The following is a 27807-nucleotide window of genomic DNA, read 5'->3' on the forward strand; positions in this document are numbered from 1 at the left end:
TTTCCTAGGATTTATTGTTAGTCCTCGTTGATTAAGGTAAAACTGGGTGGTCTCAATGTCTTCTTGAATGTATTGTTTGAGATTTTCTGTAGGCTTGTCTTGGGGGATTTTGGTTGTTATATATATGAAGGGTATACGGGAAAAACGATCAAGGTCCATCAAAAATCGAAATTGAGTTAATAATGCTATCTTATAGTGGAAAAGAAGTACTATCATGTGGTCTAGCTAGTAATACGAAATCATCGTTCTTGACATTCCACTACATCAATTTCTATTAAATATACACATAAGAAAGTATTAAGTGCTTAAACTTTAAAATTCGTTTTTCTCGAAACTTTCTAAAATGGACCTTGATCGTTATTCCCGTGTACCCTTCATATGTCATCAGCGAAAATTAGTACGAGTATGTTGCTTTTTTGTAGTGGGAGCTGTGATAGGCCCATGATGTAAATGGTGAAAAGTATTGGACTGAGCAACAAACCCTGTGGTATTCCTAAGTTGGTAATTCTGGTTGTTGTGTTTCCATAGGCTGCCGGGAAGGACACAGTTCTATTGGTCATGAGATTAATGATAACTTTAATTCTGTGGCCGGGAGGAAAAAGGTCTTAAGTCAATTTTTTGTGTAAATGAGATTTTTATATATTCTGAAAGCGGAAACAATTCTCTACAATCTGGTAAAACGGTTAAAGTCAAATAAGACTCCTGACTGGATTTATACTGGGTGTTCATTTCAAAGTGTGTCATGACGTCACTGTTGTTGGGTCACCGATTTGAAGCGAGTTTCAGCTTATATGTTAGAGAAGTTGCCTATTATTTAAGGCGTTCTTCAATCTGAACTTGAGAACGTGTATGGTATAACTTGAACGTCATAGCAACAGATGGCGGTCTGTAAGGTCTGTGTGCTATCATAACCTCTTTCGAACTGTGTTTTGCACCAGCAAGTCATACGCAGGGTATTTGTTATCATCGGTTGCGTACGGTAACATTCCACAACACAAATCAAATGCTCCATGTCCATGTAGACCGTCGAAGTTAATGTCAACAAATACGTAAGTAATCGTCTTAACCCTCTCCCCATATCCTGACAGTACGTATTTCCAAACAGTTCACATTCCTGCCACTACCGGCGTTACCGTACGTATCGGTACGTACTCTTCAGAATGAACGCCGTACTTGCTAGGCAACTTTTCTGCCTCATAGGTTATACACCTCTGCGGAAGTGTAGGAAGATTGAATTCTCTAGGCTCATCGGCTAGCCACATGACGGCATACAGCGAGCCATGACACACTTTGAACTGAACACCCAGTAGAGCATTACCAAATGTCCAAAGTATTTTTTGAATCAAACACACACAGAATAAAGGATTTAAGAATATTTAATACTTTATTCCTTACAAACCATCACATGTTTTCTTTCCATGTTTCCCTATTAAGAAGGTCTAAAATGTATTTTAGCCATTTTATCACATACTGATGCCCTTTCCTTTTAAAACTTTAAGCACAAGGGTAAACAGCCCTATAATTGTTTAAGATCCATTTTGCATTCCTAATAATTCACATTTCTCATTTATTTTGACATGAAAAAGGTCTTATGTTTAATAGTCCCTTCTACTCAGTTTGGGTTCTAGTCTTAAAAGGGCTTAAGTGCGGCTATTTTTGGAAATAGGCCTAATCAAGAAAATTGTTAATTGAGCAACATTACCTATTTTAGAAGAAATATAAACAAATAATATCCAGGAAAAACCTCTTAATTAAAAAAACTCTATAATTGATACCAATTTCAATCTTTCTACTGCTTTCCTGAAAAGTATAAAATTTTTACTTAAGACCTTTTTCCTCCCAGCCACAGAAATATATCTGGAGGGAGTAAAATTTTTTCCATTTCTTGTTGTAGATTTGAGAGTATCACTGAATCATAGGCATTTGATATGTCCATCACTTCTAGATTGAGTTGTTGTCTTTGGGTCCATGCAGATAAAATATCTAAGACTATATGCAGTAGACAATATGTTGTATTGTGTCCCTTTCTATATCCATATTGGCATTTGGGCCATTATCCCATTCTTTCCATATAAACAAATAATATTCGTTGTGTTAGAATTTTTTCAAATATTTTCCTTACGGTATTTGTTAAGATCATTGGACGAAAATCTTGCGCCTGGAATCCTGTCGTTCCTGGTTTTTTGTATGGGTATGAAATAATATTGTCTCCATGAATTAGGGATCGCATTTTGTTTTAGAATATGTGTGTATGCTTTTGCTAATATTGTATAGTATTTGTGAGGCAAATTTTTCACGATTTCGTAAGAGATTCCATCAGATCCCATGACCATTCCTTTCTGCACTGTTTGTAGTGCTATTTTAATTTCTTCAGGCGTGATGTCTGTTGTGAGGTTATCTGCCACCCCGTCATAAATGAAATGTGGCAAGCGGTTTTTATTCTGGACCTCATCTGGTGCGATCATGTTTAGGAAGTCCTCCTGTAACTTAGGGTGTCTTTGTATAATGGAGTTTTGGGGACTTTCTTTTCGTTTTATTTGCTTCCAGACCATTGAAGTGGATGTGTGGCCTGTAATTGGGAGCAGAAGGTTTTCCAGGCCTTGCGTTTGGCATTGAGAATGAGCCTTCGTATCTTTGCCTTTTGTCATTTATATGCAATGTAATTGGTTAAATTTTTTTGGTGGATGAAAGTTTTTGCCATTTCTTTCCTCTTGTTGATTTCCTCCCTTATCTCCTCACTCCACCATTTGGGTTTGACAGTACTGTACCAGTTTTTGGTCGATTTGGCTGGTTTGTTGCGATTTTCCTCAAATTGGCTGGAGTCTGTTATGATTTGCACGAGCTGCTCAATATCCACTTCCGTGCCTGCCTGTATGATAACTACTTTTGTGCTCTGTTGGCGAATTGTTTGTATGTATGTATGTATGTATGTATGTATGTATGTATGTATGTATGTATGTATGTATGTATGTATTTATTCACACTGCAATGGGTATATACTCGGTGGCAGTGGTAACTAATTACACTCAATAATGACAATAATAAACTTATTAATTAAAAATACAATTAATAATAATACTAATAATTAATACTAACAATAATTTATAATAATCTTCTTCTTCTTCTTCACTTCCTGGTTTAGGCATTAATTGCCTGTTCCGTCTTCACTAATAGATCTAGGACCATCTCTTCCGAGGACGTCCAACATCTCTTCTTCCTCTTGTATTCTCTTTGGTAATCTACTCTCTGCCATTCTTTCTATATGTTCTTTCCATTGTTCCTTATTGTTAGTTATCTTTTCTTTTATGGAGTAGATTTGCAGTTCTTCACGGATATCCTCGTTTCTTATCTGGTCCATTCTAGTACATCCCTTTACTCTCCTTAAAAACTTCATCTCAGCTGCCTGGATTTTACTTTCATGTTTAGTAGTGGTAATCCAAGATTCACTCCAATATAGGAGGGTAGGAACTGCCATTGTTTTATAGAATTTTAATTTTGTTTGTTTGTGGGCTTTATTATTCAACGTTCTATTTATTGTGCCACAAATAGCTTGGAACTGATTAATTTTATATTCAATATCCTTATCATATCCATAGCTAATATCACATCCTAGATATTTATAGTGGGATACTTGTTCAATCATTTGGTCATCAATGATTATTTTTGCGCGTAGAGGGTTTTTTCCACTAAAAGCCATCACCTTTGTTTTATTTATCGAGATTTTGAGATTATAATCTTTACATATTTCATTTAATTTATGGGCAGCCAGTTGCAATAAATCTTCGTCATAATGTAGTAAGACTAAATCGTCAGCGAAAATTAAGTTGTTAATACTTGTGTCATTATTCAATCTAAGGCCTTTGTGTGTTAACATTTTCCACTGTTTCATAATGTCGTCAATATATATATTAAAAAGAGTGGGCGATAAACTGCACCCTTGTCTAACTCCTTGATTTATTAAAATTTCTTCTGACTTTCTTTCATCTGCTTTTATTACTATTTTGGTTTCTTCGTATAAGCTTTGGATTGATTTTATTAGATGATGCGGATATCCTCGTTCTTTCATTATTGCCCATAGTTTGGTTCTATTCACTCTGTCGAAGGCCTTTTCAAAATCAACAAACAGTAAATACGTTGGCAAGTTAAATTCTCTTCTCTTTTCGATTAGTCTCTTTATAATAAACACATTATCACTACAAGATCTTCCTTTTCTAAACCCTGCTTGTTCTTCTTCTAAAAGTGTATTAGATATAATCTTCAATCTATTATTTATAATTTTCGCGTATAATTTATAAGTGGAGTTCAATAAACTGATACCTCTGTAATTTTTACTATATAATCTATTTCCTTTTTTGAAGAGGGATATAACTTCACATATCTTCCAATTTTCAGGTATTTTGCATGTATTCCAGCATTCATTTATTAAATTTAGTAATCTTATTTCTGCATATAAACCTGCATATTTGATCAATTCATTATTTATACCATCTATACCTGGTGCTTTTCTGTTTTTCATTTCTTTCATTGCTTCCCTCATTTCGCTTAGAGTAATTCTGTCTATTTCTGATTCATTTTCATTTTCAGAAGGGTATTTTATATCTAATTCTTCTTCATTCCACCATAATTCTCTGTAGTGGTTTTCCCATGTTTTCAGATCAATGGTATTTAATTTTGCAGTGTCTTTTTCTGTTCTATTTAACTGTTTCATTACTTTAAATGCTAAAGATTGTCTGCCATGTACATCGTGCTCTATTCTAGAAATGAATCTTTCCCAGGAATCTTTATGAGCTGTTCGAGTTATTTGTTTATAATAATAATAATAATAATAATAATAATAATAATAATAATAATAATAATAATAATAATAATATTAATAATAACAACAACAGGGAATATCCTAAATTAAATGAAATGATCGCTTAAAATAACATTTGAAATAAATCTAATTTGTATCTTAAACCTAAGATCGAACTAAAACCCACGAGTATGATATGTTCATATCTGCACAAGTACCTTTCAACATTACACTCATTTCGCTGTCAACTCACTCACTGCACTGGAACTACGACACATGTCACTGATTCTATCCTGATTTCACTAACACTTCAAAAACATTTCACTGTTCAAATACTTTGCACTGCCACTATGAACTATAAAGCTTCACTGATACAGCACTTCAATAACAACATATCATTTACACCCTTTAAATACTGTGTATAATTACCGTCTATTAGTAAGCCTATTTTTAAATACATTTTTGGTTGTTGGTAAAGCCTTTAGTAAGTCTGCAGGTAAAGCATTCCAGTCCCTGATAGTATGATTGAGAAAAGAAAACTTTCCAGTGTCCGTCCTCTGCCTTTTTTCCCTCAATTTATATGAGTGGTCGTTCCTTGAAGAGTAATTTGGCGGCTGCAACCTATTTTTTATTTCTCTCCAGGCAGGCTCACCTCTGTATGTTTTGAACAGTGCGCATAATAGAATTCGCGTTCTCCTGTCCGTGAGTGTGTCCCATTTTAATGGTGAATTTTTCCGACAACACTTGAGAGCCTTTTTTTTAATCTTTTCCAGTGTCTTAATATGTTCTAATCAGTAAGGATCTCAACATGCAGCACCATATTCCATTACTGGACGTACTAGTGATTTATATGTAATCTCTTTGGATTTATCAGAACCTTTTCTTAGTACCCTCATCACAAAGTGTAATGCTCTCCATGCTTTTCCCGCTGTGTCTGTAACGTGTTCCCCCCAGCCGAGATCGCTGCTAAATGTTATTCCGAGGTATTTACATTTGTTAACTTCCGGAATGGTTTCACCCCCTAACGTATACGATGCGACTATTTTATTTCTTTTCCTTGTAAAGCTGATGGCTTTGCTCTTTAGGGAATTTATTTTCATTTTGTTGGCTATTGCCCAATCGTTTATTCTATTGAGGTCATTCTGGAGAAGAGTAGTATCTTCATAACTTTTTATTTCCCTGTATTCCATACAATCATCCGCGAATAAGTGAACCCTAGACAAGATATTAACTGGCAGATCATTTACAAAAGCCAAGAATAGAAGAGGCCCCAAGACACTCCCCTGCGGGACCCTGGAAGTAATTCGATAATTCCTCCCCTACCCGTACTCTCTGAGTGTGACAAGTTAAAAAATTCCTTGACCCACTGGAGCACTCTGAACTCAATCCCCGTTGATTGTAGTTTAACCAACAATATATCGTGTGGGACTACATCGAATGCGCGTGAAAAGTCAATAATCACTGCATCTACTTGGCTACTGGAATCTATTCCGTCTTCTAAATCCTGACATACAGTTACTAATTGACTCTCACATGAATAGCCCCCCCGAAATCCATGCTGACAGTTATGTAACCAATTTGAGTCATCCCAATGCTGCCTTAGATAAGCTGAAATCACGTGTTCCATCTGTTTGTAAACCACAGAGGTGAGGCTGACCTGTCTGTAACTTTTTGTATCTGAGCGAGACCCTGACTTATAAATTGGCATCACTATGGCATCTTTCCAATCTCGCTGGACAATATCATTGTTAATTGATATTTCAATTATACGCAATGTCGTTTGATTACTTGGTTGATTGATGTGGATATGGGAAAATGATCACTGCTCATATTATCCATTTTGATTTGCCAGGTCACAGTTGGAATGAGATTGTTTGAGAGGAAAGTGAGGTCTGGTGAGCTATTTTGCTGTCCTAATTGGCCTATACGCGTCGGGTTGTCTTCATTGATTAAGGAAATGTCCTGTTATTGTAGGTGTTGGGCAAATTTGTATCTCGAAGAGATGCTGTTTCGAGTTATTGTGATGTGTAGATTAAAGTCTCCCATAATAACATATTTTTTGTTGCTATTTATAGGAAAGTGGTTTGTCCAGAAAGTCTGGGTTATGTGGTTGCCTGGGGCGTTGTAGATTCCAATGATTTGGTAAGCATCTATATCTATTTCTATTGCTTGAAACGAGTCATTGTAATTGGTGACAGTGCATACGTTGTGGATGACAATGTCCTTTCTTATCATGAATAAAATTCCTCCACCTTCTCTTTGTAGTCGATCTAAGCGTATGATTGTGAAACCCTGGATAGTAAATTTTGTTGATGAGTGTAACCATGTTTCAGATATGAAAACTATGTCAGGCTCTTCTTGTATAATAAATTGTTGGAATTCTACCTTTTTGTTTTGAATGCTTCGGGCATTCCATTGGATTACTTTAAGACCTCAAAGACCTTCTGGCTTTTGAGCTGGAGTTTTTTTAGAAATTTTTTTTTTGACTCTCATTAACATTTGGTAGAATTTGTTGGATCATTTTGTAAATTTCTAGTCTCTCATTTTCCATTTTCTTCGGCTTTTCGGGCTTTGTTTCTTGGTAGGGAGGGTTTGTTCCCGCGTCCTTTGGGCATTGTGGGGTTGATGCACTACTTTTCTTGTTGGGGAGTAAGTCCTGGGTTATTGTGAAATCTGCTAATTCTGTATATTGGACCTCTTTACCATATAGTTCTTTATACTGTTTGCCTGGTGTGGTTCGACACTGGACCTGCTTGTTGTTTTCCTCTTCGTCTACCTTCCTACTCTGGGGGAACCCCAGTTTTGATGTAGGTGTTTCTGTGGAGTCTCTTTTTTTCCTACTTGTTTCTGGCTGTGTACTGTTTTCTACCTGTGGGCTGTGTATAGTTTGTGTGGTATTTATTTTTGGTAGCTCCGGAAAGTTATCTTTATTTGTATTTGAGTTGTTCTGTATTGCAACTGCTGTGTAGGACTTGCGACCAGTTAGTAGTTGCATGGCATCATATCGTGACATTCGTGTTTCATTTACTATCTGCAAAATTTGTGTTTCCAGCTTTTTGTTTGGGCAGTTATCGTCTACTGGGGTGTGAGGACCCTGACAGTTGCTACATTTTATGCAGGTGCTGGGACATCATTCCACCGGATGTGTGTCACCACATTTTCTGTACTTCTGTGTATTTTTACAGAATTTGGCTGGGTGTCCAAATTTGAAGCAGTTTAGGCATTGTAATATGGAAACTTGAAAATTTTGTATTTCGTATCTGTTGTAATACAGAGTGAGGGCTTTTGGCAGAGACTGTGATCTACATGTTATTGCTACTGTTTGGGTGGGGATATATTCTACTTGCCCATCCTGGTTGATGCTCCTTTTTTTGAAACGATGGATATGCGTGATTTTTGCGCCATCTTCCATTTTGGCTGCCCGCAATATTTCCTTATCTTGAATGTTCACTTCCACTAGATGACTCTCGATTTTCAGCAGACGACAGGCTATAGGTGTAGCAGGGATGCCAATATCTGCAAACGAAATGAAACTAATGTGAGGAATGTTAAAACAGGTGTGTTAAACGTGAGGAATGTTACAATAGGTGTGTAGTATAATGTTACATTAGATTACATAACGTGTGTATTGCGCTATGTTAGGTTTGGTTAGGTGTGTAATGTTAGAACAGGTGTGTAGTATTTTCTGACAGTTTACAACGTTACATTTTGTACTATTCTCAGATGTTATGTTATGTTAGGTGAGTACTATTCTCAGACGTTAGGTTAGGTTAGGTGTGTACTATTCTCAGACGTTAGGTTAGATTAGGTTAAGTGTGTACTATTCCCAGACGTTAGGTTAGGTTAGGTTAGAGTAGATTAGGTGTATAAGATTATATGAAAGGTTTCGTTAGGTTAGGTTTATGTTGTCGGACCATCGGATCTGTGCCCCCGTGAGATATGCGAACTGAACCCTAATTCCTTCTCAGCCTCGGTAATTCATTTCTCTCCCTGCATTTCTATCTCTCTCCCTTTCTCTCCCCCACTATTCACAATTTTGAGCCTCCTTGCGGGACAGTTTATTTGCACTTGCAGTCCAGTGTTGTCAACTCAACATGAATACTGCAGCACGGAGTTACAGTCTTAGGCTGTGACGGAGTGGTGAAAAAAATATTATTAAGCAAGTAATAGTATTTTGCGATGAAGAGAAACAAACAGGCCATCTCTTCCCTATAAATAAGGTAACGACAAAAACAGCTGCGATCACTGGTGAGACTTATTTATTTCAGTTGATTACGTATTTAAATTACTTACTTACCTAATACTAATACAATATGTCATGTAATTTATATAGGCAGGTCATAGCGCTTAATAAAGAAAATCAGGAGAGGGAGAGTCTGTGGAGGAGATGAAAAGCTAGAATCACCAGGGAAGAACTGTTGCTCTTATGGTGGGGGCTGGTTGTTTGTGTGTTATGACGTATCATATGAATTCCCAGTTCTGAAGAAATGACTTATAAATAATTGATGGAACAACCCCCATATGCTCAATGCTTTTTTCTTAACGTGGAATCCTCTATACTCTCTGATACTTGCCACATGGGTAGGCTATCCTATTTCTCGCTTAATTGGGATAAAGATTTCTATGGTAAGTACATTAAATGTTATCAATCATCATGTAGCTACATGATTTTGAGGCATTACTGTTCTATCTTCACCACTATCGCTGAGGAGATGATAGAATTGTTGGCTTGTTTGGAATATCATGTACAGCAAACTCTCTTCGAAATGTCTTTTGCTTTGTAATCAAGGAACTTGTAATAGAGTACCGGTAGATTTTATCCAAATCAACATGCTGCACAAAAGAATACTGTATGTTTAATAACTTTTCACTAAATACACTTCTCAACTGTAATGGAAGTCGGCAGTCGTATTATTTCAGGCATGATCACTTGTGCTGATTCTCGTAGTTATTGTGATAATAAAATTCAATAAATTATTTAAAAATTACACTGAATTCCGCAAGGAAGATATAACTAATCAAAATGGTAAAGGTTTATATGGATCACTCTGTACTTCCGTGCAAGGCTTATACAGAAATACAATCAATCAAAGGAAAGGAGCATGTCGATTTCACTAAACACTTCCACTCTGTTCTGTCTTTTGCTAGTTTCTCTCAGTTGGTAATTCTTATTTCCATGCATTCCTTCTGAATTTCATCTTTCCATCTACTTCCCAGTGGCCTTCTGTTGTTGAAGGTGTTCATATATAGGCCTATTTGTTTTACGCTGCTGCAGTCATCCATACGTATAACATGTCTTGCCCAATTTAATCTTCTGGTCCATATTACATCTACAATTGACGGTTGATTATAAAGTTTGTGAATATCATTAAGTCGAATTTTCCACTTGTTTTCAAGTGGATCAAAAATTGGACCGAAAGTTTTCCTCAACACTTTGTTTTCAAAAACCATTAATTTGTTTTTTTCCTATTTAGTTAAGCTCCATGTTTCTGATTCATATAATAGTACAGGTTGGATTAGTGTTTTGTAAAAAACGATTTTTAAATTTCTGGTCAAAAAATGGGAACGTAATAATTTGTGAATAACATAAAAAGGTTTGTTTGCATTATGTAGTCTGTTAAGTAGGCTATTTCATGTTTTCTGTCATTAGAATTTTCTATCAAAACACCAAGATATTCGAACTGATTGACTGTTTCAAAAGTATAATTTTTTATTTTAATGCTATTGGGAATCCTTTTTGTTTTAGTGATTACCATATATTTTGTTTTACTCTCGTTAACATTTAATCCAATGTTTTGTGCTTTTTCGATTAATTCAATAAATAGCTGTCTTATTTCAAGCTCATTCCTTCCTATTAATAATAAATCATCAGCATATGCAAAAATTTTATGTTGTCCACCCAGGTTTATTCCATCTGGTATTAAGGCTAACTGTCGTATTATCTTCTCTAATGCTATATTAAATAAGATTGGCAAGAGAGCGTCACCTTGTTTTAATCCTGTTTGATTTAAGAATTCTTAGTATTTAGTATTTATTTATTTAAACTGGTAAAGATAAGGCCATTAGGCCTTCTCTGCCCCTCTACCAGGGGATTACAAGTATAATATGAAGAATAAAATTACAATTAATATTAAATTTACAATTACAATTACAATAAACATTAAAGTACGACAAGATACCTGATTAATGAAAGCTAGACATTTTATCATAGAAGTTAAGAACAAAGAATATTTTTGTATTTACTGAATTACAAATTAAACCTAGAATAACAAAATTCTATAGCGATGAAATTACCGGATATTGAAATATTTTGTGATAGATTAAGAGAACTATTTACAAGAAACCATGTCTGAATGAGTCTCAATTACTGATCAGGAATGACGTGTACTAAGGAATAGAAGAGTTCAAGATTTCGAAGAGAAGGAGAAGTGAATGTAAATTTCTTTTCTTATCTAGTTTAAGCCAACCTATTGTTTTCCAGGGATGGAGTAATATGATCATATTTACGAACATTGCTTACAAAACGTACACACAAATTATGAGCACTTTGAAGTTTCGTTTTGTTGTCGCTGGAAATGTAAGTCAGTAAAATGTCAGCATAGTCAAAATAGGGAAATACAACTTTGCACAAGGGACTTTTTTAAGCAAGAGGGAAGATGAACATTTATCTTTTTTAGCACATGGATAATAGAATATACTTTTCTGCAGGTTTCTGTGATTCTTCTGATATAATTCCATTTGTTACTACTTTGCTTACCATATCTTTCATACATATTTTACATAATCTGATTAATTTCAAAGGTATTCCAAATTCGGCCATTATATTCCATAGACTATATACAGTCTGTACAAAAATATGGTATTTGTAATTCAATTTTAGATCAGATTTCAGATTTATTTGTTTCATTCTGATTGATTGTGATGTGATTTACAGATACGCTGCCTATGGTATTGCTCGCTCTCAACTGCATTGTTCGTGACCACCGAAACCGAAATCTGGACCACTACATAAAGAAGCCGAGTGTAGGTCTGGCAGAGCAGCAACATCCTGACGGCAGCTTTGGAAACCTCCACAGCACAGCTCTGGCTGTACAGGTACAAGATCTTATTCAAACATGCAAACCGAAGGTGGATTTTGAGAGATGTGCACAAGAAAATCTCGTTGCTCTTGCACACAGGTTTACAATGATGAGTTTTCGAGGTGGCTTGCCTATATAAAGAATTAATCAATCTGAAATGTAAATGATTTATTCACTGTATCAAGTAATTACGTATATTTTAATAAAATCGATTATTTTAGGGCAGGTACGTGTATTTAACATTGACCATTGTACTGCCTTCACATATTGATATAAATGAGCCATTCAGAGCAGAAGTGGTGTATGTCAAAAATGGGTAATGAGGGTTAAAGTAAACATTCTGTAAAATACAGAGCAAAGTAACAATTAATATTCAATTTACTTACACTATTAGTAGTCAATGGATAGCACGAAGGACATATTAATTGCTACTTTGCTCTGTATTTTACAGAATTTTTACTTTAAACCTCATTACCCATTCCTGACTTACACCAGTTTTGCTCTGAATGGCTCAACTCTACTTGCTAAGTAATTATTTTAAAATAATAGAGCTGTGATAATTATAAATAAAAGCATATCTGATGATTTAGTGGTTACTATGCTTGCATTTCAACTCAATCCTGGAATAGGATAATGGATTTTTGGACGGAAAGATTTTTTCTTTTTTTTCTTTTTTCATTTTCATTTCATTTATTATATTCCATAAATCTTACATTAGCAATGAAGTTTTAAGATGTGGACCAAGTTAAAATTTTACAATATTACAATTACAATGACAATTTTTACAGTTTTGCAATTTTACAATTTTCTACAATATTTTGGCGAGATGTAGTGAGATGGGGTGAGGCCCGAGAATTCGCCAAAAGATTACTTGGCATTTGCCTTATGGTTGGGGAAAACCTCGGAAAACCCCCAACCAAGTAATCAGACCAAAGGGGGTTAAATGAAGTGTGGCCGAGGACTCGCTATAGACTATCTGGCATCAGTCCCACGGTTGGAGAAAACCTCAGAAGGAACCCACTTTCGTTGGATGAGAGAATAAATCTGTGGGCCTCATTTACATGATTAGGTGTATGTAAATGGTATTTTTCTTTGATATTGAAGACAGAATTCTATATTGGTATATAGTGACGTACTAAAAAAATCCAAGATGGCCGTACTTCAGTCTTACCAATTTTGAACATAGAGCACTAATATTAATTCTTTTCAATAAATTGAACAAATTGTCCAGTGGAGAGCATTTAAAAATTGTGGATGATCAGAATAAAACAAACTCTGAAAAAAAAAAAAAAAAGTAAAACAATTTATACCTACCACGAAAGATGGTGTTAAGTGCCGTATATCACATTTGAAGAACAATTTAAATGGTCATGTCTTTAAAAAAAAAAAAATATTCTTAAAAACTACATTACATTCATCACTATTATTTTCCATTTCTTTTCCTGCACATATTCCGCTTTAATAGATATAGATATGTATGTATAAATATAATTAAAAAGTACTTACTTGCTTTTAAGGAACCCGGAGGTTCATTGCCGCCCTCACATAAGCCCGCCATTGGTCCCTATCCTGAGCAAGATTAATCCAGTCTCTTCCATCATATCCCACCTCCCTGAAATCCATCTTAATATTATCTTCCCACCTACGTCTCAGCCTCCCTAAAGGTCTTTTTCCCTCCGGCCTCCCAACTAACACTCTATATGCATTTCTGGATTCGCCCATGCGTGCTACATGTCCTGCCCATCTCAAACGTCTGGATTTTATGTTCCTAATTATGTCAGGTGAAGAATACAATGCGTGCAGCTCTGCGTTGTGTAACTTTCTCCATTCTCCTGTAACATAATTAAAAAGTACAATGAGAATTGTGAAATTTTATTTTTAACTAACTAAGTAATGAAAATTTAAAAATCATACTTACTTTTCACAACCAATCTCTATACAAAAAGAGTTAAACTTTAATTTTGTATAATAAGGATTTGTTTCAACCAAATGAAAGGACACTTAAGTATTTTTATTATTTCAGGATTAATGGAGAAGGGCGATGTAATTATATATATATATATATATATATATATATATATATATTGTTGTATAACATTATGGAATGCTGACAAGTTGATGTATTGAATCAGCATTACACAATTCTAATATCCCGACTTTTGCCTCAGGACTAAGGGAATACTTCGACAAAGGACAGATTGCAAATAACTTTATTTTATTTCTTCATTATACAGATTTAACATAAAGCACAGTTAGGCAACAACAAAAATACACAATGAACAAGCAACTGTATTATTTTCTGTGTAACAGCACACTTACTTTATTTTTCTGAAAAACACAAAGAAAAAAAAGAAAATAACTATGGTTTTGGACAGACATATTATGTTTGCTCCAGCATTTGCATCAGCCAATAATTCTTAAATTAGTCATTATATTACCAAATTTTCAGACGTCCTCTTCCTTAACCAACCTCTTGATAATGTTTGGTGGCATCATAGGATCCTTTGAGACTAAAAGAAAGACAGAATTTGATTTAACACAGAAATTGTCAATGTTAAAAGGGCATCTGTGCAAGTTTTATATAAGAAAGTAATTACACATAGTCCCATTTAACAATAACTGAATTACTTTGTAGTGGAATTATAGTGGACATTATGGTGACAACACTGGACTGGACAATTAATCATGTAAATATCAGTAGAAAAGGGGGGGAATTAAAATTAGAATAAAAAATATATTATGTTGTACAAAGAGTGAAAATTAATACTGCATAAATAACATTGTACCGGGATCTAAAATATGACATCAGGCTTTGAAACAGAAATGTTGAAAATAAGCCAAACTTCCAGTGCAATCTAGCACAAGGATCTGGCAAGTTTTGTAGCAAAATACCACCCTCACAGAATTCCTTGCTTTTGAAGGTACACAAATCTAACTATATCATATTTCGTGAAAAAAATAGTGGTATTGATACAAGACATCATATTATCAGACACTTTCACTTTCCTCTGAATTAATGGTGGCCTCTGATATGCCTGTCTAGCTGGAAGTCATTGTGCAAAATGTTAACCCTCATGGCATGGATGTCGGAGAGGTTGGTGTATCTGAGAGACCAACAAAATAAGCCTCACTGGCTTCTTGGAACACCATGATAGCTAATCCCTGGAAGTGAAACTCTATTGTTAAGTTCTACGCAACAGAAAAAACACAACTTGAATTTATCAATGATGAGATCATCTAGCATCCTTGTATTTGAATGTACAGCAATCTATCTGTAGGCATATCATATTTTGTTAAAAAAAAATTGTGGGTTTTGATATGAAGTGTCTGATCACCAGAGATATTTTCATTTTTCTTAAATTAGTGGCCTCTGTTGCACTTGTCCTGCTGTATGTCGTGCAAAATGGTAACCGTCATGGCCTGGATGGTGGAGAGGTTGGTGTATTCGAAAACCAGCCTCCTATGACACACCTTGGGCAATGAGTGTGTTGATAAATTGGTCTACTACACAACTCGCTTCATATGACTGAATGACAGTCAATTAACCACCATTAAGGGGGGGGGGGGGAATTACTTATGAATTACTTACATTTAGAGAATCACCTTTCCAAATGTCGTTTATTCCTGTTTGCATTGTCTGGCAATGGTAACTCCATTCTGTCTCAGCCATATCTACAAAGTTCACATTTAAACATAAATAATGCAACTTAACATCACAGTTCATTACTCAGATTCTACAGAAATTATATTTACCATTAACTGATCTCGTCTCCTTTTGTTGTGGGTTTCTATTCTGCAATTTTATTGTGGTAGAAAGCATTATCCATAATAATAATCGAAGGATCTAAATTTCTCAACCCAACAATAAGCTACCTTTCCACCCACTTCTGGAATGTATTCATGGCACCAGTCTTCAAATTGGATGCAAAAAGTTAAATCTGCATCTATAAAAGACACAAGATATTTAGATTCTAGATAGAACATATAATAAAAGTTACTACACCATATATAGTTTAATAGTATTGTAGTTACACTACCAGGTTCCATCTTGTACAATGACCAGTCTTCCTACCACAGCAGGTCGATGCATAACTCTTTGAACCTTATCTAACAAGAATATTTTGGTACATACGAAAGGTTATCAGTGATGGGACTTTACTTTATTTGGGACTTGTATTTCTAAGTAAGCTTAAAATTTTTCAAAATTCAGTTGCATGTAAACTCAACCACATGCATTAGTTTATAATGAAGTTGCATTAGATTAGGTTACAGAAAAGTCTTCGTATGTTAAATTATGTGTAAATATTTTTTAACACACTATCATGGACGCATCCTTATGGAATAAGATCTGTACTGATCCTGTCAAATATTATCTATAAAAACAGGTAGGCCTACTTACAAGAGATTTGCAATTCTTGCCATTAGAACTGCTTCGGTTTGACAGATATCTTCCTATTCTGCTTCAGCCTTCAATTGTCTGTACATATTAACCACTGCTTATTGTAAGCTGCTCTGTAACGAAAGCCTTTTCCTTCTTGATGTAGGCCTATAAGTTCTTCAGACTCTTTCCTTCTGGATATGTTATAACCTTAAAATAAAATGGTTATTGCATTTTAAAATATGAACTACACATTAACCTAACTTCAACCTTGATTTTATTCACTTTCATTAGACTAAATATTTGTAAGGTTATGTAAAATTACATTACGTAATTCTCCAAAATAACTACACCACAGGAGACACTATTTTCTTTTGTTCCATTGACTTCTGTGAGATGATACTGGTAACACATGGTTTTAGTTTGGACCTATAAATACTTTCAACATAAAAGTCATCTGATACCTGTATATTCTAATGGATAGTTGGAAGTTTTTATTACAGCAAACTAATAAACCACGTGTTTACCACTATATACATCTCTCATAAGCCAGTGAAACATGCCTTCTTTGATGTAGCTTCTCTGGAGAATACCAATTAACATATTAGAATGTTGTGTTGTATTAAGATTTACTGTTATTTAATATGGTTATTTTTGCGGAGTAGGCAATCCCTAATAAAAACTCCGCCGTGTGCCGGGAAGTTCACAGAGGAGCAGTCAGGTTACTGGGTAGGGTAGGTGACCCCTAATAAACCGCCTGATGGGTGTCTGCAAATTCACCAGTACAGAAATTGTCAGTTAGGTAATAGGCGCTATTCACATAACAGGAAAATAAAACTGAAAATAGCAATGCTATCCTTGCCATAAATGCGGGTCACATTGTTCAGAATTCAGTCTGTAACACGAAGTTTCTACCGGTATAAGCATAAGATAAGATAAGCATAGATGGTCTAATTAAAACTTATTACATTCTACCGGTATGTTTTCGTAATTTTAATGAGGAAGTGAGAAAATTCTGGTGGGTATTAATATGAGAAAATAAATTTGTTAAAACAAGAATATTCACAGATCGAATCTCAATTTGGCTACATTTTCACATTCAGCTACGACCATTCTGCTACAAGCTACACGACTAAAAATTAAGCTACGTTTAGCCGAATTCGGCCACGGTTGGCAACGCTGCAGACAGGCCTGAATAATAATTCCAAGTGCACCAGCATAAGAACTACAAAATGACTAACTATCATGATATCTAGAACATGTGGGTGTTGAAGTAAGTGTTGCCAGTAGTGAAGTGAACCTAGGAGCTGCAAAAACACTAGATTTCAGCTGGTGATCACGTAATGGGGGAAAAATGTTGAAGTTGCATCGTAGTACCACAAGATATGCTGTGCCGACAAAATCTAGTCTGGTGTCAAAAAATCTGAAAGTTAGAATTTATAAAACAGTTATATTATCGGTTGTTCTGTATGGTTGTGAAACTTGGACTCTCACTCTGAGAGAGGAACATAGGTTAAGGGTGTTTGAGAATAAGGCCTAGAAATTCATGGAGGGCTGGAATATTGAGGATGATGAATGATAAGGGACTAAATGAGCAGGATTGGAATGACAGACGCAGATGGAAAATGGGAATAAAGGGTAACCACTGAAAAGTGGAGAGGCCCTCAAAAGTAAAGTAAGTAAGGAAAATATTTGGGGTGAAGAGGGATGAAGTTACAGGAGAATGGAGAAAGTTACACAACGCAGAACTGCACGCATTGTATTCTTCACGTGACATAATTAGGAACATTAAATCCAGACTTTGAGATGGGCAGGGCATGTAGCACGTATGGGCGAATCCATAAATGCATATGGAGTGTTAGTTGGGAGACCGGAGGGAAAAATACCTTTGGGGAGGCCGAGACGTAGATGGGAGGATAATATTGAAATGGATTTGAGGGAGGTGAGATATGATGATAGAGACTGGATTAATCTTGCACAGGATAGGGACCGATGGCGGGCTTATGTGAGGGCGGCAATGAACCTTCGGGTTCCTTAAAAGCCATTTGTAAGTAAGTAAATAAGTGTCTCAAAAACAGAATCATCGAAATAATTGAAGGAGTTTTTTTTTGGAAAAAAAATTAATCATGTCATTTCTTAAGGTGTTACAGAAACTTCGGGAAACTGAAGTACATTTATAACTTAAATTGCCTCATATAAATATATATGTAAATATAGGTAACTGTGGAAAGTGGTTGTTTTAAGAAAAAATTCTCAGTTGTGGCTGAAATGTGCCTCTCCTTTAATCTTCTTTTTCTTTATTACATCCTATTTATTCTCCTTTCGTTGTTTACGTTTCTTCCATGGGGTTACTTCTGCCCTAAAGATGACTCCATAACTAATACAACAATTCGCGTGTTAAAGTTTATTTATTTTTTTTTTAGATGACTTTTGGTGTGTACATAAGAAGCAATACTGCCAGTCTACTATAGTTTAAAATTGTATGCATAAATGTTTCAAGATGATATGAATGGGATATTTGTAAATGCTACCATCAACCTGGTCAATGGCTGTGTTCACAAAAAGTCTTTGGACTATGGTTGTTTTATGAAAACTACTGAAAATTTCCACTCCTTTAACATAAGGCTAAGGTATTTTTTTCCACTAACAAATAATTCAGTATAACAGGTGGTTGTGAAACTTGGACTCTCACTTTGAGAGAGGAACAGAGGTTAAGGGTGTTTGAGAATAAGGTGCTTAGGAAAATATTTGGGGCTAAGAGAGATGAAGTTACAGGAGAATGGAGAAAGTTACATAACACAGAACTGCACGCATTTTATTCTTCATCTGACATGATTAGGAATGTTAAATCCCGATGTTTGAGATGGGCAGGGCATGTAGCACATATGGACGAATCAAGAACTCCATGTAGAGTGTTAGTTGGGAGGCCGCTGGGTAAAAGACCTTTGGGGAGACAGAGACATAAGTGGGAGTATAATATTAAAATGGATTTGAGGGAGGTGGGATATGATGATAGAGAATTGATTAATCTTACTCAGGATAGGGACCAATGGTGGGCTTATGTGAGGGCGGCAATGAACCTCTGGGTTCCTTAAAAGCCATAACGAACAAATAATTCAGTAGATGGTCGCTACAATATCCTCACCACATGCTTATTATTATCTTAAATTTGCATTTTTTTTAACTATGGTTCTCTTTTAAAAAACTGTTCAATTGTAATAGTAGCCACAGGATTAAGAAATATGCCAGTGAAAATGCCACATCCTTATTTCAAATATTTTTCAAGTTTTCGTTCTCTGAATTTGTTAAACCCTGGTCTCAATAATGAAAGTTAAACAGTGTTTGAAAGACCGAAAGAAGGGCAGAGAGTATGTGTTATTTGTAGAAAAGACACTCCCTATGTTTTGTTTATTTTCGCTCAAATGATTTTCACTTTTTTAATAAGTAAAATTATGCGAACTCAATCTAACTCAAGTATAATTAGACAGATATGGAGAGCTGTTCTCTGATTGTGCAGCAAGTTAGAAGTTTAACAGTTCGGAGCTAGGTATAATGTATGTGTGACATACACCAACACTCCCTAATCCAGGGGCGTATACTGGTTAAAGTGTTTGGGCTACCGCTGACCCTATTATTACACAAAATATATCTAACAATTACTTTAATTTTAATTACTATGGTAAAACTAATAATACAAAATTATTACATTATGTTATATTATAAACTTTTTCTTTTGTAATTTCCTTGGGCTACCGCTGGTAGCCCCGGTAGCCCGCAAAATACGCCCCTGCCCTAATCACAAATTATGTTTGATATCTCAAGAACTACTTGAGTTCGAAGATTGAAACCTTCCACTTTTGTGTGCTTTTTTTTTAATTGAGGAACATTTCAGAAATGTCTTCGGTTTACTTTTAGACACCCTGTATATGATCATGGTAACTTTATAAGAAAATAGTGGGAACATGATTCATATTCTCTCATGATTCATGCTGCACTCCATGTATGTTGTTCTTTATAGGTTTGATGTTAAGTTCCATCATGATATGCTCATTTCTTCTGTGATCAAATTTGGCGTGACCTGCAATCTTCCTTATGAAAATCATTTCACAAGCTGTTATTCTGTTTATATCCTATCTTTTTAAGTCTAAACTTCTCTTACATAAGCCTATCGGAGGACAGGTCTCGCAAGAGGCTTAAGCTAGTGTATTAATTATTTTTGGCCTCTGAAGGCTTCAGTAGGCCTACAGCAGCATTTCTCAAACTATGGTCCGCGGACCACCTGTGGTCCTCGAGGTCTGCCTTTGTGGTCCTTCAAAAAAGACAGAAGAAAAAATAAAATTCAATCGAATTGCGTATCACACTATAGCTGAAAATCTCAGAGTTTGTAAATGACACATGGCAATCACCTTTCACTTTTTCACCCAGTACTGACATTTTATGAAATTTATTTACCCTACCCGTCTATTGCCTTCCCACTCTACTCTCAGCAACAAAAGAGAGATTTAAAGCACTATGAACGTGGTGTTTCTCGCCATCTTTTCCGTGCAAATCTGGTGCTGTGCCTGTTACCCAGCTAGGGACCACCCGACTTCATAACAGGACCAAAGTACCAAACCTTTTCATGTATTTATGACTTTCTTAATAGTTTTGCTGACACCCAGTCTGCACATTCAAATGGCCACATACTGTACGTCGTACACTAATAATGGAACATGCAAAATTGCATCTTTCTTGTTGAAAATCGGTCATGTTTCTGCATTATTTTTTTTTATTTCTGGTTTTGCAAATGACGATATAAGAAATTTTCTTCTATTAACGTTAACTTAATTAGTTAATACTAATATAAAATTAATTGACTTAAATTCATTTTAATTAATTATTTCTACATTGAAATGTAAGTATAAGTATAAGTTAAAATAAATAAATGATAAATTTGCTTTCGAAGGGAACAAGAGTAAGGTGGTCCACGGAACTGTTCTGACTTAAAAAAGTGGTCGCCACTTCAGAAAAGTTTGAGAAACACTGGCCTACAGTGTACATAATACCCATTGTTTTTGTGTATTTTTTTAATATCTCCATCTTTAAAGGCTAGATTATATCCCAAATGATTAAATTCATTCACCCTCTCCAGAATTTTGTTTGGATAAAAATTTTGCTTCGGATGGGTTCTTTATCACAAAATGCCATGATTTTTGTTTTTCAGATTAAATTTTCATATTTTATTATCTACTCATTTTATCAAGATTATAAACTGAGCTTGGTAAGTCATCTTCTGAAAAGTACCAATAAAGCTAGATAATTCTTAAAAAGTAAAACATCAATTGTAATATTTCTGTTTATTCGTATACTGCCTAAAGTGTTTCTTTCCATTTATTGATGAGTGCATAAATTTATAATAAACAGGATAGGTGATAAGCCACATCCATATCTTGATTGGTCTCCAGTTTGTTAAAATATCTTGAATTTTGATTCATATTTTGGTGGATTTGTTAGAATTTAAGAAATAAATTTAACATTAATGTACGGTATTTCAGCTGAAGAAATACAGTTTTCTATAGGGTATATAGAGTCTCTAGATAGACGTTTATCTGTCAGTGTGCAGCCGTACGTGTTGCTGGCAGAGTCAGAATCAAGGAAATTGCTCATGCAAATTACAAACTACAATAACTACCTATCTTTGTCATAGAAGATCTTTGAAACGATGTCCTTGTGCCACCACACATTTTTCACATCTTTTAAGAAAATTTGCATTAACACGCATTAATTCTTCTTCTGAAATTGCTGAAATTTCCCTTCTTATATTGTCTCCCAGGTCTTCCAACGTATGAGAGTTATTACAATATACTTTATTTTTTAAGTTCCCCATAAATAGAAATTGTATAAAGTAAGATCTAGGGATCGTGCTTGCTATATTCTCTCACTGATGGCCATATCTTAGAAGATTTCCTCAAGTAATGCTAACGAGAGATCAGCTGTATGCACTGTAGAGCAAGCTTGTTGAAAAAAATGCCTGTATACAATCAATGTCAGTTAATTCATCTAGGAATGGTGTGATTATGTTATCCCTCTGCTTCTGTGCATTCACGGTATTTTTTTTTTAAATACAATCAATCAATCGTTTATTAATGTCATTAGCAACAGTTTGTTGCAATAGACATAAAATAAAATAATTTTTGACATAAAATATAAAAACAGATGAATATAACAATACAAATGAAATACAATACTGGTAATAATAATAACAATAACCAATACTAATAATTATCGTAATAATGACGAGCAAATATATTTACAGTGGAGTCAAGAAATTCACTAATACTATAGAATGGATGGTTGATTAACCAGTTATACAAAACAGAATTTAATTATATTGTGAGTTTTATTAGTAACAACAATGTAATTTATTCGCCACAACAATAATTCCTTTCTACAATTCGCCTTAAACGCTCTCGTCAACAATTGGATTTTCACTTAACACAGTATTCGTTATAGCACTCCACCGACGACAATGACAATTTACTTGGACTAGTACGAACAACAACGAACTGTTAATCTTAACTAATATTTACAAAGCACTATTTACAAATCAGAACTATCAGTTCTCAGTTCACAGTTCTTCTAGCTCAGTCACTCGAGTTCACAGTATCTCGAACCACAGACCTTCAGAGACAGTTCACTGTACTCGAACTCGGGTCCCTCCAACTGCGGTCCACTGCACTCGAACTCAGGCCTTCGGCTGCTGACGCAGTTGCGGACGCACACTCGAGTCGAACTCCGGTACACAAGACTGGCTTCCTTGCTCTGGCTTTCTCACTGACTGAATAACTGAAAACTCTAACTGCAAAACTGCTGTCGTTCCTTCGCGACCGTAATTTATAACCACAGCGACGTAGCCTCGAAAATTCGACGGATTTCTGGAATAGTCGGGAAGGTCGTTCCACATTCACTGCGTTAAGTAGCAGCTGCGCGCGCAGCCTTCCCTCGCGTGTAGGCTCCTTTCCCCTTTCCCCGTGAAGCCCGCGCGATATGCTCTCTCGCGGGACGCTGGTCGTGAGTTCGAATCTCACGTCGCTGTCACAATATATAACTTGCATCATGTGCCTTTTGTGGTAACTTATTAAACATTGTTGTAGCAATACAATTGAACCATTTTTTGAACTTACTTAATCGAACTCTAGGTTATGAAAGACAATAATTTGTACCTTGTATTATATTAATGAACTTCTGTTTTAGGGTGATAAGTGTTAAGGTTTTTCTTAATTTTCATTAGACATTGAAATATATATAAATTTATGACAGTTAAAATGTTTTCTTGAATAAATAGTGGTCTACAATGAGCGTCATATGCAGACGCTGTTAAAATGTATATAGCTTTTTTTTTTGTAGAATGAGAATCTTGAATATGCTACTGCTATTTCCCCAAATATAAATACCATATGATAATATACTATTCAAAAAGGCGTAATAAGAATTTATGAGGTAGAATTTTGGTATTAAAGGTTTTAAATATCTTAAGTAAATTACTCTTGATAGCCTAATACTTAACAAATTAATATGTTCATCCCATGCTAGTTTACAATCCAATACAAGTCCTAACAATTTTACCTGTGACTGAGCTTCGGCGTTCAATGTATTTTTAAATGAAAATATTATATTTTGAGTTTTATTTCAATTTAGACTGAAACCATTCACTCGAAACCAATTTACTGCAGTATTATATGATTTTTTTATTATTGAATTTAAAATTTTTATATCAGTATGTGATGATTAAAGAGATGTGTAATCTGCAAATAATACAGATTCACAACTAACATTTTCTGGAAGGTCATTCACCATAATCAAGAATAGGAGTGGTCCCAAAATGGAACCTTGAGGCCTGTAAGGTCCTGTAAGTCTGTAAACATTCACTGCACATCATACACCAAATTTTTTATCATGATGTGGCATTTCTTCTGCAAGGTCGGGTTTTTCTGCACTGTAGTATCTGTTGTTCTGTGTTGCTACATGACCATGTAAATAAAACCATGCTTCAGCCGGGAAAAAAATTAAATGTGGATCAATAGAGCCATTATTAACATTATACAACATCCAATTACAGAAATGTACTCAACTCACATTATCACATGGCTCCAATTCCTGAACAAATAAGGTATATTGCTACGTTTTATTAGGCACATTAATTTCGAGATCTTACAGTGGATATTCTTACATTACCGTATACATTTTCTATTTATTGAAGAACTTAAAAAAAAAGTTGTTGTTGTTGTTTCCTAATGCCAGGCATTTGACAATAAAGTCATTTGACCTCTTGCACTCCAATATTTTTCAAAGATATTGTCATGGTTAGCCACTGACGCACAGATTTTGAGATGTTCCGAATCCATTTCTTGATTTGAGTTGCACAATGAGCAGTTAGGGGACTGATATATTCCAATTCTATGCAGATGCTTGGCCAAACAGTCATGGCCTGTTGCCAATCTAAATGCAGCTACAGACGATTTTCGTGGTAAATCGGGAATCAACACTGGATTATGATGCAGAGAGTTCCATTTTTTCCCTTGAGATTGTGTTATCAAATTTTGTTTGTTGAAGTCTAAGTATGTAGATTTAATAAATCTTTTCACAGAAGAATACTTAGATTTAGTAACAGGTCTGTAAGTAGCAGTGCTGCCCTTCTTTGCTAAAGCATCCGCATTCTCATTTCCCAGGATTCCACAATGGGATGGTATCCATTGGAATACAATTCTTTTATTGAGTGTTATTAGTTGAGAGAGCATTTTATTTATTTCTGCTATTTGAGATGAAGGTGTGTGTCTAGAGACTATTGATAGAATAGCTGCTCTGGCAATATAACTGCATTTTTAAATTTATTGATGTGGCAGAGAAGATTCCTGAGACTTTCACTTATTGCAGTGATTTCTCCATCAAAACTTGTTCCATATCCAAGAGATCTATAAAGTGAGAAGAGACAGCACGTAACACCTGCACCGGCACCTTGTTCTCTGGAGATCAAGGATCCATCGGTGTATAAATGAAGCCAATTTTGTGGAGGGTACCTAATATTAATTGTCTCTAAAGACAATTGTTTCATTATTTCAGTGTTTACTTCTGATTTCAGTATTTCTTGTGTTAAATTTAGATTATACTCTATATTTAATAGTGTCAAAGGGTTTGATTTAATTTGTAAGTTTTCTTTTAAATTCGGGATATTGATTTTCTCTTTTAATTCTTGAACCATGGATATGAAACTTTTTTGAGTTTTTAATCTACGGAGAGGACTGTATGAATGCCAATTGTTTCCTGGTAATCTGATAAGTTTTTCATATTGAATCAGTGCTTTTTCTTCTATTATCATTTTGATGCTGTTAATATTAGTGAGGAATCTCATAGAATCTATTGGAGTTGTTTTGATTCCACCAGTGATGAGCTTGAGAGCTTGGTTTTGAACACGTTCTATTTCGTTTATGAAAGGTGAAGTAATTAAAATTTCTCCGCAGTACGTCAGCACTGGCTGTATAAACATTTTGTATGTAGTGTTCAAAGTATTTCTAGAGCAACCCCATTTCTTTCCTGCTAGTCTTTTCAGAAGGGAGAATCTTTTACGAGCTTTTTCAGAAATATATTTGAAAAGGTTGGTCCATGTTAAACTTAAAAAAAAAAAGAAAAAAAGTAAACTGTATTGGATTAACTCGCATATGTTGAAAGAAGTGAAAGACAATATAAGAAGGGAAATTGCAGCAAGAAGAATAGGTAATGCGTGTTAATACAAATTTGCTTAAAAATGTGAAAGATGTGTGGCAGCACAATGAAATTATTTCCAACATCTTCCATGACAAAGGTAGGTGGTTACTGTAATTTGCATGATCAATCCATGCACTTGACTTAAGGGCTATGAATATCCGACTCTGCCAGCAAACAATGTGCTTCATGAACGTCTATTTGAAGGCTCTGTAATATTATCAGTGATAAGACATATACCAAATTTATACAGATGTAAATGCATTTTGAACTATTTCAGAGTAGTTGTTTAGTCAACTGTCCGAAGGCAGGTCTGAACCTCACAAGTGATACAAGATGGCACCATTTATGAGGCAGCTAGGCCAAGAAATAATGAAGTAGGGTGGCCAGTTTCTTTTCCCCTCCATTGTATACATCGCTGACTATAGCTCGACCAACTACGAAAAGTCCTTAGACTTTTCCAATACTCACATGGCCATGGAGGGGGAGACGTCATCACTATACGAGCAGCTCACTAGGCCGGGTTACGCTAGTCGGACTCCAACTGTGGTAGACAATGACACTGCTCCTTCCTTCAAAACGTTTTTGTTTTATCAAGTTGGCGGAAACTCCCATAGCTTCCTTGTTGATGTGACAACATTATATTTCAACTTAAATTCATTTTTTTTCTCTCTCTTTTAAGAGGTTAGGTACATCTTACAGCAATAAAATTTTGTAAATATTCAACATTTTTTCCTCCATTACTGTATCTTATACAAAAATGAAATTTGGTATGTGTAAAACACTGTCCTTCTGCTATATGAAAAAAATATTTTTACGATTTGAAAAAAAAAATTATTTACATTTTTTTTTTTTTTTTTTTTTTTTTTTCAAAATTCATTTCACTGTGCAGTGATGAAGCATTTCCCACATTTAACTCAAAAACTAACCAACATTCTGTGATGAAATTCTTTTTGTATTTATATATGTTATATCTATAATATCTATCCTATATTCATTCTCGAGATATAGATAATAAATTAGTCAAATTTCAACAGCTGCTAAGAACAATTAGAAATACACTGTTTAAGAATGTCCTGCAAGACACAATTTTGAAATTCTACAAAACAATGGCCATTCCAACTTTGCTATATGGATCAGAAACTTAGAGTCTAACAACTAGTCAACTGAAAAGAATAGAAGCAGCTGAGATGAGATTACTAAGACCACTAGCAGGCTACACTCTCTATGACCATAAAATACTGGTATGTAATGAAGACATCCGACAAGAACTAAATATCGCAGTCATTACAGAGACAATCCATAAGTATCAGAGCAACTGGCAGGAGCATTTTCTACGGATGCCAAATGATAGATTACCCAGGAGATTATTAAATTACAGACCCCTTGGATACAGAGATCGTGGATGCCCGAAGAAGCGATGGAGAGACTAGCTTTTCACCTGAGATGGAACAGGCCGAATGGCCTAAACCCTGATAGCTATTGATGATGATGATGATATCTACAATATGATGCAAGATTACTTCTCTACCTTTGATAGATTGTCTGATAAAAAATAAATTCATTTTAAAAAATGGTCAAGTATCAGCACTTTCTTCTAAAACAAAATATAAAAAAAAATATTTATTAAGGAATGTAGTTGAAAGAGCATAATATTGTAAACATGAGTTTCAGCAATAAAATAAAAGAGAGAGAACATGGAAAAGTTAACAAGTGTATGAATTATGAGGGAAACGCTTTATCACTGCACAGTGAGCTGCCACCATTTTGAATTTGTAAAAAAAAATATAAATAGTTTTTTTAAATCGCAAAAATAT

The 27807-nt window shown here is 34.9% G+C and overlaps 1 protein-coding gene and 2 long non-coding RNA genes across 11 annotated transcripts in view; 1 reads left to right on the forward strand and 2 right to left on the reverse strand.

Moving 5' to 3' along the window:
• Positions 1 to 4810: 4810 nt before the first annotated feature.
• On the reverse strand, positions 4811 to 13879 carry LOC138715583 (uncharacterized). Its single transcript, XR_011336500.1, has 2 exons — positions 13381 to 13879; positions 4811 to 8311 (listed from the first exon to the last, which is right to left on the reverse strand). It is a non-coding gene; the product is annotated as an uncharacterized lncRNA (long non-coding RNA).
• Positions 11687 to 27807, forward strand: part of LOC138715578 (uncharacterized) — a 103205-nt gene continuing 87084 nt past the window's right edge. The window contains exon 1 of one of the 6 annotated variants that reach the window (XM_069848649.1): positions 11687 to 11890. In XM_069848649.1, the coding sequence (XP_069704750.1) occupies positions 11741 to 11890 (150 nt within the window). In that variant the 5' untranslated portion in view covers positions 11687 to 11740. Of the gene's footprint in view, positions 11891 to 17581; positions 17682 to 27807 lie in introns of those variants that run through there. The other 5 variants (XM_069848648.1, XM_069848653.1, XM_069848652.1 and 2 more) reach the window with 5 other exon arrangements.
• On the reverse strand, positions 14313 to 17423 carry LOC138715582 (uncharacterized). 4 transcript variants are annotated; one of them, XR_011336499.1, is made up of 5 exons: positions 17319 to 17423; positions 16274 to 16462; positions 15628 to 15818; positions 15464 to 15546; positions 14313 to 14384 (listed from the first exon to the last, which is right to left on the reverse strand). It is a non-coding gene; the product is annotated as an uncharacterized lncRNA (long non-coding RNA). The 4 variants fall into 4 exon arrangements; XR_011336498.1 differs by having other exon boundaries at positions 17033 to 17409; XR_011336496.1 differs by having other exon boundaries at positions 16886 to 17408.

The sequence above is a fragment of the Periplaneta americana genome, chromosome 15, assembly GCF_040183065.1.
Source record: "Periplaneta americana isolate PAMFEO1 chromosome 15, P.americana_PAMFEO1_priV1, whole genome shotgun sequence".
Classification (NCBI taxonomy): domain Eukaryota; kingdom Metazoa; phylum Arthropoda; class Insecta; order Blattodea; family Blattidae; genus Periplaneta; species Periplaneta americana.